At 39.4% G+C, this 11,484-nt stretch overlaps 1 protein-coding gene across 1 annotated transcript in view; it reads right to left on the reverse strand.

Moving 5' to 3' along the window:
* Positions 1-4,297: 4,297 nt before the first annotated feature.
* Positions 4,298-11,484, reverse strand: part of LOC102817909 (zinc finger protein 300-like) — a 12,837-nt gene continuing 5,650 nt past the window's right edge. Inside the window, exons 3-6 of the mRNA XM_006867675.1 lie at positions 8,679-8,774; positions 6,267-6,387; positions 4,975-5,108; positions 4,298-4,890 (exon numbers count right to left, since the gene is read on the reverse strand). Of these exons, the coding sequence (XP_006867737.1) occupies positions 4,298-4,890; positions 4,975-5,108; positions 6,267-6,387; positions 8,679-8,774 (944 nt within the window). The remainder of the gene's footprint in view (positions 4,891-4,974; positions 5,109-6,266; positions 6,388-8,678; positions 8,775-11,484) is intronic.

Here is an 11,484-nt window from a genome sequence, read left to right on the forward strand (position 1 = left end):
GGTATTATTCAGTCTCCATGTATTAAACTTTATTTCCTTGGTCTTTTTGTTGATTTCTAATTTTATGGCATTGTGGTCTGAAAAGATGCTCTGCAGTATTTGGATGTTTGTAAATTTATGGAGGCTTGCTTTGTGACCTAACACGTGGTCAATTCTGAAGAATGTTCCATGTGCACTGGAGTACAGTGTATATTGTGCTATTGTTGGGTTGAATGCTCTTAAATGTCTATGAGGTCTAGTTGGTTGGTTGTGCTGTTTAGTTCCTCTGTAGCTTTGCTGAGTTTCCTTCTGGTTGTTCTATCCCTTTTCTTAAGTGGTGTATTAAAATCCCCCACTAAAATTGTAGATTTATCTATTTCTTCAATTCTAGTAGGATTTGCTTTATATATCTTGGTGCTCTTTCATTTGGAGCATAGATGTTAATTATGATAATGTCTTCTTGCTCAATTGACCCTTTAATCATGAGATAGTATCCTTCTTTATCTCTTATGGTGGTTTTTGCCTTAAAGTTTATTTTATCAGAGATTAGTATTGCCACTCCTGCTTGTTTTTTATTGCTGTTAGCTTGGTATATTTTTTTCCCATCCTTTAACTTTTAGTCTGTTTTTGTCTTTGTATATAAGGTGTCTCTTCCAGGCAGCATATTGAAAAGTCTTGTTTTCTTATCCATTCAGCCACTCTCTGTCTCTCCACAGGTGCATTTAATCCATTGACATTCAGTGTAATTTTTGATAGGCATGGATTAACTGCTGTCATTATGTTAATTTTTTGTGGTGCTCTTTGTTCCTTTGTTCTGCATGCCTTGTGTTGTGTTCATTTTTTGTGTGTGTGCTATTTCTTGTCTGTTTCTTCTTTGTTTTAATGTTTCCTTGTTCTGCATTTAAGACAGTCTATTGTATCCTGTCATCTACTCGACCTCCTCACCACCTGGATCTCTGTTCCTATATTTCCCCCTTCTTTGATATTGTTAATATTTTGATCTTTTGTTGACCTCACAGCTCCTCTGAATTCATTGCTATAACTTTGTTCCATTCTGAACTCTGCTATCCATCAACTGAGTTCCAGGTGGAATTGCCATGTCTGTCAATCTCTAGTTGTTGTCTGTTCTTGCTGATTTTCAGTCCAAAGAACTCCCTTTAGGATGTTTTGTAGCACTGGATTGGCTTTAACAAAATCTCTTAGCTTCTGTTTATCCTGGAATGTTTTGATTGCACCATTATATTTGATTGACAGTTTTGCTGGATAGACGATTATTGGTTGGCAGTTTTTTTCTATTAGGGTTTTATATATGTCTCCCCATTGCCTTCTTGCCTGCATGGTTTCTGCTGAGAAGTCACAGCTTAATCTGATTTGCTTGCCTTTGTAGGTGCTACTTCTCTTTTCCCTGAGTGCTTTTAGGATTCTCTCCTTGTCTTTGATTTTGGAGAGCTTGATTATGACGTCTTGGTGATTTTCTTTTGGGGTCTATCCATCCTGGGGTTCTTTCAGCTTCTTGAATGTTTATCTTTTCGTCCTTCAAGAGGTTAGGAAAATATTTTTCCAGAAGCTCTTTAACTATCTCTTCTGTGGACTTCTGTGATTCTTCCTGTTCTGGAATGCCAATAATTCTTAAGTTATTCCTCTTCATGCTATCCAGCATTAATCTTAAGACTCGCTTCAGATTTTTTAATCATTTTTTCTGCTTGCTCTCCTATCTTAGCAGTATTGAGCGATTTGTCTTCCAGCTCTCTAGTCCTGGCTTCCATCTCTTCCATTCTGCTCCTTTGCCCTATCAGTGTATTGTCTATTTCTGATATTTTATTATTAATCATCTGGACTTCTTTTTGCAGGTTTCAGATTGTTGCCAATGCCATATCTCTCTTGTTTGATTGCTCCTGTAGCACTTACCTGACTTCTTCCTTATTTTCCTCCACCCCTTTTTTGAGCATTTGAATTTTGTTTCCATATTATTCTTCTGAATTCCTTCTCAGGCAGATCCAGAGCCTTCTCTTCTGCTGGAAAGTCTGTGTCTGCTTCCACCTCATTTGTCTCATTTACTGTTTTCTGTTTTGGGATGTGTTGACATCTTTGTGTTTTCTTGGACATTTTCAATAGTTATGCAAGTTTTTAATGCTTAAATGTATATATGTTGCTTTTTGTTAAGCTTGCTGAGCATCTCCTGGTGGATGTGATCTGGAGACAGACTTCCCTTTTCACGTGTAATGCCTATCAGCTGGTTTTGGCTCTTGTCCAGATGGTGGGGTACTACAGGGTATGCTTGTAGCTTGGCTATATGGGCACAGTTGCTGTCTCTTCTTGGGTAAGGTAAGGGGAGAAAGCTCCCAGCCCTTGGAGAAGAGTGAGGCCAAAAGGACCAAAGACAGAAACAATACAGAAGCAGAGACAGAAACCACCAATCAAAAACAAAAATAAAATTGTGATTGACACTGTTCACTGGCCTTTGCGGTACAAAGGGTCCCCCGCCTAGGTTAATTATGGGACTGGTTCCCAGGGTGAAAACGTCACAAGAAGCAGCCTGCAGGTTCCCCCTCTGTGCTATTGGAAAACTGTGGGTGCAATGCTGGACACTTTTGGGGGTGTGCTCCTGCCCACCTGAAGGTGTCTGGGCTGTGCTGTGAGGATGTGATAGGGGTGAAGAGGAGAGAGAGATATGTGAAAGATGAAAAGTGAAAGATGAAAAATCAGCCACATCTCTCCCTTCAGACACCCTGATCCGTGGCTTCTAGCGTTGGGTTGCTTGCTTCCGCTTGGATGTGGCCCCACCCTCCTGCCTGAGGACTTCTGGCTGCCAGCCGCCACAGCTGGATCAATTCAGAAATCACCGTATTTTGCTTCCGCCGGCAGATTTCTTCTCAATGGGCATGGGGAACTGGCAGCCTGAAACTTAAACAAGATCCAAAGCTCCACAGTTTTTCTGCAGACCATTCTTTCTCATCTTTTTTGAGGGGTTTTGGCAGAGGAGTTTTCACTGTCTGTCTCTGCTTTCCCCGCCCCCCAAACTGGAATTCCATCACCACCCATGCGTTTTTTCCTTGATACACTGAGAGCTGACTTTAAACACAAGCAAATTCACAGGTTGTATTAACTACATAACCAGTAGCATCAAATGTGACAAACATCAGTAGAAAAGAACATTTCTGTATCACCAATACTATACATGTAGGAAACTATTCCTTGATCACTCTTGGACCCTGGCTTCTTCTGTATGTCCTTTCTTCTGTTTATGAGTCCCAAGGTCTCTAAGTTAGTAATTTCTATCCCATTTTAATGAGCAACACACAGAACAGGAGGATTTGAAGTTATCTTTTATACAACTATCACTGACTAATTAATGACATACTCCACTTGAAATTAGTGACACACTCCACTTGATAATGAGAGTGGTTGGGAAATTTACAACATGTGTGAGCTTATGGAGAAGTGGAAATGGTTATGGGTAAAAACCAACATACGGCATATGGAAATTATTGGTATCTAAGTTAATCTGAATGTTGACCTCTGGTATGATGTCCCACATGTCTGATCTTCCTAAAATTGCTTTCATGTGTGTTTTGATGTATAATATCTATACCCTCTACATATTTTCTGCTGTACTGAGAAAGTTGACTTCCCGTTGAAAAGTCATCAGGCATTACAGTCTGTTTTATACACTGTGATTCAATAAGTTGTGGTTTCTGGTAGAAATGTCTGCACATTTAATTACTTTCTTGCAAAATTTAGTTTTCTGAGGGTTGAGTTAATACTATTTTTTGTATTACTTTCACCAGCTTTCTTAGATGTACAGAAAAGTTAGTTTGATTTCTGTGGAATTGTCCCATATTCATTACATTCATAGGGTTTTTCTCCTGTGTGCTCAATTAAGTTCAGTGAGAGTTGATTTACGGAAGAGGAATGTCTCACATTCATTATATTGATAGTTTTTCACCTATACTCAATCTTTTCAAACTCCTGACTTTGGCTGAAAAGTTTTTCTACATTCTTTATATCCAAAGGGTTTCTCTCCTATATGTTCTCTCTTAAATAGTAGAGTGCTTTCTAGCACATATTTCTTTTATTTGTCACACGACCTGTGTAAGTTCTGATGGTCAACCAGATATGACTTCTGGCTAAAGTCAGATCATCGTATTTATAAGGTCCTTCCATGGGGGAGTTCTCTCGTAATTTTTGTGGTGTAACTTCTTTGTTAAACCTTTTCCATATTCATTAAGCTCATAGGGTTTTTTCCTGTGTATGTTCTCTGATGGATAAGTTGAACTCTGATTAATAGTAGAAACTTGTCATTCCTAATTTAGGGCTTCTACTTTGCATGCATTCTCTGATGGACTCTGAGGGTTGACTTAGAACTTAAAGTTTTCCCACATTTATCACATTTATATGGTTTTTCTCTTGTGTGAGTTTTTTGATGACCTCTAAGATGCGACTTCTCTCTAAAAGCTCTCCCACATTCGTTACATTCATAAGGTTTTTCTCCTGTATGAATTCTATGATGTCTCATTGCTCTAGATTTCCTACTAAAAGTTTTTCCACATTCAATACATTCAAAGGGTTTCTCTCCTGTGTGAGTTCTCTGATGTACCGTCAGGTTTGACTTCCAGTGAAAAGATTTCCCACATTCATCACATACATAGGGTCTCTCACCTGTGTGAGATCTCTGATGTTGTGCTAGCTCTGACTTATTCCTGAAGCCTTTCCCACATTTATCACATTTACAAGGTTTCTCCCCTGTGTGAATTGTCTGATGAATTCTGATATATGATTTGCAGGTGAACGATTTGCCACATTCTTCACATTTATAAGGTCTCTCCCCTGTGTGAGTTCTCTGATGACCTCTGAGGATTGAGCTCTGGCTGAAACCTTTTCCACATTCATGACATTCATAGGGTTTCTCCCCTGTATGTGTTCTCTGATGACTTCGGAGAATTGAATTCTGGCTGAAACCTTTCCCACATACCTCACATTTATAGGGTTTTTCACCTGTGTGAGTTCGCTGGTGTTTCCTTAGTGCTGATTTATCACTATATGTTTTCTCACATTCATTACATTTAAAAGGTTTTTCTCCTGTGTGTATTCTCTGATGTAGTGTGAGGTTTGACTTCCTGCTAAAAGATCTACCACATACATCACAAACATAAGGTCTCTCACCTGTGTGAGTTCTCTCATGTTTTCTTAGGTCTGACTTATACCTGAAACCTTTCCTACATTCACTACATTCATAGGGTTTAACCCCTGTGTGAGTTTTCTGATGTTCACTGAAGCGTGACTTCCAGCTGAAAGATTTCCCACATTCATCACAATTATAGGGCCTCTTACCTGCGTGCATGCTTTGATGTCTGCTTAGGTATGACTTCAGCTTGAAAGCTTTCCCACGTTCATTGCATTCAAAGGTTCTCTTCCCCAGATGAGTTCTCTGATGGTTCCTTAGTTCTAAGTTCTTCCTGAAAAATTTCCCACATTCATTACATTCACAGTGCTTCTTCCTGGTATGAGTTTTCATATGGAAAATGAGGTGTGACTTCCTAGAAAAAGATAGTGCACATTTGTTGCATTCGTAGGGTGTGTCCCTTTTATGAGTTCTCTGCTGTATCTGCAAGGCTGATGGACAGTTAATAGTTTCTCTACATTTGTTGTAAACACAGGATTTGTCTACAGTAAGGACAGAATTATGGCTGAAGCTTTTTCCACATTCAAGTAGTTTCATCCCTGTGGGAGTTGTTTGATGTCCTCTGAAGTCTGATTTTTTGCTGAACATTTTCCTTCCTGTGTCTTTTTTCTGAAACTGAGCGATCATAATAAAGTTAGCCCCATTTTTGTTACATGAATTTTCATTAAAATCATAGTCTCTCTTCCCTTCTATGTGAATGCTTGGAGAAACAAGGTTTTTGCCAGATTTATTATAAGTATAGGATTTTAGTTTTGTGTGCGTACTCTTGGGGATAGTGAGGGCTGACTTCTCATGGAATGCTTTTCTATCTTCATTATGTTCAAAAGTTTTCCCAGATGTTTGAACAGTCTGAAGTTGAACATGTTCCTTCTCCTGACTAAGGGCTTTCACATTTTGATTATAAGCTAAAGAATTCTCTCTAGTATTTGCTCTCCCATTTCTAATAATGAAATGTTTCTCATATGCATTAAACTCATCATCCTTCTTCCTTGAAGAATTACAACGTGAAACCAATGATATGAGACTCTGGTAAGAAGACACTCTAATGTCACAGTCACAGGCCTTTTTTCTTGAAGTAAATATATCTATGCCTAGTTTACATGGCTTTCTTGGAATTTTCTCTTGCTCACTGGTCAGCATTTTATTGGTGGTGAATAAAACTCGCCACTGATATTTGTCTTGGTTTTCCAAGCTCTTCTCTAGCCAGTCATCAAGTTGGCAGTCTTCTAAGAAAAACCCAGAAAATTAAAAACAACATGTAAACATTATTGCTTAATGTTTAAAGTCTCCTGGTGGGTAAGATATACTTAGCTGAAAACATTATTGCAAAATAGAGGTGGAGGTGTGGCACTATGGGTTAATGCACCAGACTGTAAAGCCATTTGAACTGCAAGGTCGGCAGTTCAAGCTCACCAGTTGCTCCTTGGAAACCCTATACAGGGTCGCTATGGGTCGGAACCGACTTGATGGCACTTCACAACAACACAACAAGCATTCTTTGATAGGAAATATTTTAGGATTTATAGCCTATACAATCCTTGTCACTATTTAGCACTGCTGTTGCTGTATGAAAGCAGTAACTAACTAGATATAAAAACTTGAATGGCTGAGTTCTAAAAATCTATAGGTAACTGTTTGGATATGGTTGAAGGGATCTAGGTTGTCAACCTTTGCTCTAATAACTCCGCTGGTGCCCACTATATATAAAGCCAGAGAAATATATTTAAGTCTACTACATTTAGTGTATCTCTATTTCTCCAAAATGCATTTATAATTTTTGAGTGAGGCGTTCTTTTAATATTTCTTTGGTGCAGAAATAAGTCAAAATCTTTATTGTGTCCTTTAAAAACAGTTTTTCTTTTATAGTTATCATTCAATTTACCCAGCTCTGGTAGTGTAGTGGTTACGAATCGGGCTGTGACCCTTAAGGTCAGCAGTTCGAAACTACCAGCCGCTCCGTGGGAGAAAGATGAGGCTTTCTACTCCCGTAAAGATTTACACCCTCGGAAACCCTGTACAGGGTCGCTATGGGTCAGAACTGACTCAACGGCACTTAACAACAACATGTATTTAATTGTATCCCTCCAAAGAATATGCTGAAATCCTAAACTTGGTGTTGGAGACTGTCAGCCTTGTTTGGATATTGGGGCCTTACTTTGAATAATTTGTCAGGTAAGTTACAGAGGTCAGACTGGAGGATGGGTCCATATATTTATGGAATGGTGTCTTACAAAAAACAGAGATCGGATATGGAGACAGAGTCACATACATAGGGAGGGCAGAAGGTAAGATACTTATAGACATAGCAAAGGGATGCCAAGATTGCAGCTGGCCACTAAAGGATAGCATAGAGGCATGAAACAGCTTCTCATTCAGAGCCTTCGGAAAGAATTGACATGGCCAATATCTAGTATTCTTATTTGGACTTTTAAGTCTACAGATTTCTGAGGTAATACTTTTTTGTTTGTTTGTCTAAAGAAACTCATTTGTGGTATTTTGTCACAGTAGCCCTGGGAAACTAAAACATCATTTTTCTAATTTAATATGTTTTGCTTGAACTATACTTTTATTACTAAAATAAAATAAAAAGACCCCTGAATTACCTCTGTGCTTACTGGTATGTTAACTTACTATTTTATATAGTAAACTTTCCATATATATATTTTTTAGGTGTATCTCTCTGTTACAATGAGACAGCAATATCCCTTGCTGATGCTGCTAACATATTGCCATTAGTTGATATGGAAGATATCTTTGTCATATTTCATGTTATGCTGAGCTTTATAAGCTCTGATTTTTGTTCAAGTTAGTTAATTTTCCTTCTTCTAATACTAGTTACTGTTGCTAGACATCATTAAGTCAGTTCTGACTCACAGCAACCCTTTATTGGGTTTCTGAGGCTGTAGGTCTTTATGGGAGCAGAATGTCTCATTTTTTCCCATGGAGCAAGCTTGTAGGTTTGAACTACTGATCTTGTGGCTAGCAGTCCAGTGCTGAACCTAGAGCACCACCAGTGCTCCTAGTAATAACTAGGATGGCTATATTTTTGCTTTATTTGGTATCTGTGTAATTAAAAACAAGTTTCATTAATCATCTATTGAGATAGCATCTAGTTGCTATAGGCCAAAAATGAACTCAACAGTGCCTAAAACCAACAATTTTATACAGTTGGTAACTAACAATAAAATTATTTTCTCTCTCTATCTTCTAATACTTTAGCCTCTAATTTGAGTTGCTTTCATAATTTTCTTTAGTTTTCAGCATTTTATTCTTAAATGTAACTCGATTCCTCAGTGTGTGAACTGTAAATACTTTATTTGGGCTCCAGCTTTTGAAGATGACAAAATCAATAGGGTTACGTTGCATCAGCTATGGTTCACCTTTATCTTCCATATTTTATTGAATCTCTTCTTTTATAAACTTCCAAATAAAAAAAGTTCTAAAAGCACCCTTTTCTAACTGATCGCTATGGATTTAATTTCTTCTGAGTACCTTCTGTTAGTATTAAATAACTCACCTGGGTAGCTCCTATTTAGAAAGCCTTCTTCTAATAAGCATGAGTATTTTGCTTGCTCTAGCTTGAAGATCACTTCTGGTTTTGTAAAGCAATACCCTGTAAATAAAAAAATAATAATTTAGGATTTGAATCAGGTAATGGGCTTTGATACTTAGGAATGGGAATGAAGATATAATTTCAGTTGTTGCACATTAGATGTGCTAACTTAACCTTTTTTGGGGTGAGGTGAAAAAGGAATACATCTCCTTATTCCCTAAATCTGAATTCTAGCTAATAGTACATTTTAATAATGGTTCAGATGTACTGGGTTTTATAAAAGGGGCAACAAGGGACTTCTATTTCTGGTGATGGTGAAGTATCAGGGACTAATTTACCTTGCCATGTCCAACTGATAACCATACAAAATTAAACAACAGGCAGTGCAGGGCAGGGATTCCTAAGTAAAAAGAAATAAATTAGGTGAGTCCTATGACTGCCACAGCTTATAGTCTGGAAACTTTCTAAGCCACAGCACAGACAGAGGAAGCCAAAGGAGAGGCTGACAATCTCAATAAGCTGAGAGTTTAGGAATTCTAAAGCAACTAAAAATTGTGGGACAAAATACTGGAGGCATAAGAGCTGTACTGAGAGAGAGTTATGGAAATCTGTATAAAGATTTCTGTGAAGTAAGTAAACCACCAAAGATTAGCAGAAAATGCACCAGAAAAAAACAGCCTGAAGGAGCTTCATATTGAAGTGATTAATTGCTCTGCTGCTAACCAAAATGGTCAACAGTTTGAACTCACCAGTGGCTCCATGGAAGAAGTGTCCTAGCAATCTGTTCTTATAAAGATTATGGCTTATAAAACCTATGGGGCAGTTTTACTATGATGTACGGTCACTATGAGTCAGAATCCACTTGATGGCACACAACAACTGAGTATGTTGCAAAGTCAGCAAAGCACACATAATAATTGTTGTTGTAGGTGCCAGTGAATCAGTTCCACTCATAGCACCACTATGCACAACAGAAAAAAACACTGTCCAGTCCTGTGCCAACTTCACAATCATTGCTATGTTTGAGCCCATTTCTGCTGCCCCTGTGCTAATCCACCTCATTGGGAGTCTTCTTCTTTTTCATTGACCCGCCACTTTACCAAGCATGATGTCCTATTCCAGGGACTGGTCCCTCCTGATATGTCCAAAGTATGAAGGAGGAAGTCTGGCCATCCTGGCTTCCAAGGAGTATTCTGGATGTAATTCTAAAACAGATTTGTTTGTTCTTCTGGCAGTCCATGTCACTGTCAATATTCTTCTCCAATCCCATAACTCAAATATGTCAATTTGTCTATGGTTTTCCTTATTCACTGTTCAACTTTTGCATGCATGTGAGATAACTGAAAATACCATGACTTGGGTCACATGCAACATGCAGTAGAATAACATAATACTACCTTAGTAAAGGACCAAATTAGTCCCAGACTAAAAAGTTCACGGATTCCAACATAACTGTCTTAGTTATCTAGTGCTGCTATAACAGAAATACTAGAAGTGGATGACTTTTAAAAAACAAAAATTTACTCTTTCACAGGTTGTTGTTGTTGTTAGGTGCCATCAAGTCAGTACCGGTCCATAGCAACCTTATGCACAGCAGATCGAAACACTGCCCGATCCTGGGCCAATCACACTACTGTTGCCATGCTTGAGTCCATCTATGCTGCCACTTGGCCAATCCATCTCGTTGGGGGGTCTTCCTCTTCTTCTCTGACCATCCACCTTACCAAACATGATATTCTTCTCCAGTGAGGAGGCAACAAATCCAAATTTAGAATGTCAGCTCTAGGAGAAGGCTTTCTCTTTCAGTTGAGTCTGAGGAAAGATGCTTATGCCCTTTCAGTATCTGTAGGCCCAACATTCCTTAAAGAGTTTTGTGTGTCTTGCTATCAATTTTCCCCAGCATCTAGGAGCTTTGCAGTGCAGGAATCCCATGCCAAATGGACATTCCACTCCTGGCTCATCTTTCTTGATAGTAATTATATCCCTCTGATCTCTACTTGCTTCTCTCTCCTTTTACCTCTTGTAAAACGAAAGTGTTACAGACTAAACCCCAGGGAAACACCCCTTACATCAGGTCAGGGCAGCAATACAATTAAGGGCATTGTACGAACCTTACGGTCAGAGGTTCGAAACTACCAGCTGCTCCGCGGGAGAAAGATGAAGCTTTCTACTCCTGTAAGGATTTACACCCTCGGAAACCCTGTACAGGGTCGCTATGGGTCAGTACCGACTCGACGGCACTTAACAACAACAACCCCACTCTCTATCATGATAGCTTCTATCATGGAGGGCGATGGTTAAACGATGTGTGAGAACTGCGCAGACCTGGTGGAGGTGTTAAATGAAACCCAGACCATGGAGCAGAGGGGTGAGAGGTGTCTGGAGACCAGGTCAATGAGGAGACGCTGCCTAGCGGGAAGAGACTGCAGGGGCCCGCCAGGCTGCCCTACTTACCCCGGACGCTAGAGCGCCGTTCTAGCCTAACCATTGGATCGTGACTTTGAGGCAGGGTTGACCAGCTTGGAGACCCACAAGCGCAGCCCAAAGCATCTCACTACAACCTAGTCGCCCCTGCTGCGCTTCCGCTTCTTGATTGACATCGGACGGAATGTCAATGTCTTGGTTGACATCCTCCTCTTGATGGAAATCCGGCCTTTGAGCTGGACTTAAGGGCCCTAGCACAAGGAGATTCCTATTTAACAGCAACCACACAACCGCCACTCATCTGTCTGTCATGCTGTGGTGGTTTGAATTGCTGTGATTCTGAGGG

The sequence above is a fragment of the Chrysochloris asiatica genome, unplaced genomic scaffold, assembly GCF_000296735.1.
Source record: "Chrysochloris asiatica unplaced genomic scaffold, ChrAsi1.0 scaffold00107, whole genome shotgun sequence".
In the NCBI taxonomy this organism is placed as follows: Eukaryota; Metazoa; Chordata; class Mammalia; order Afrosoricida; family Chrysochloridae; genus Chrysochloris; species Chrysochloris asiatica.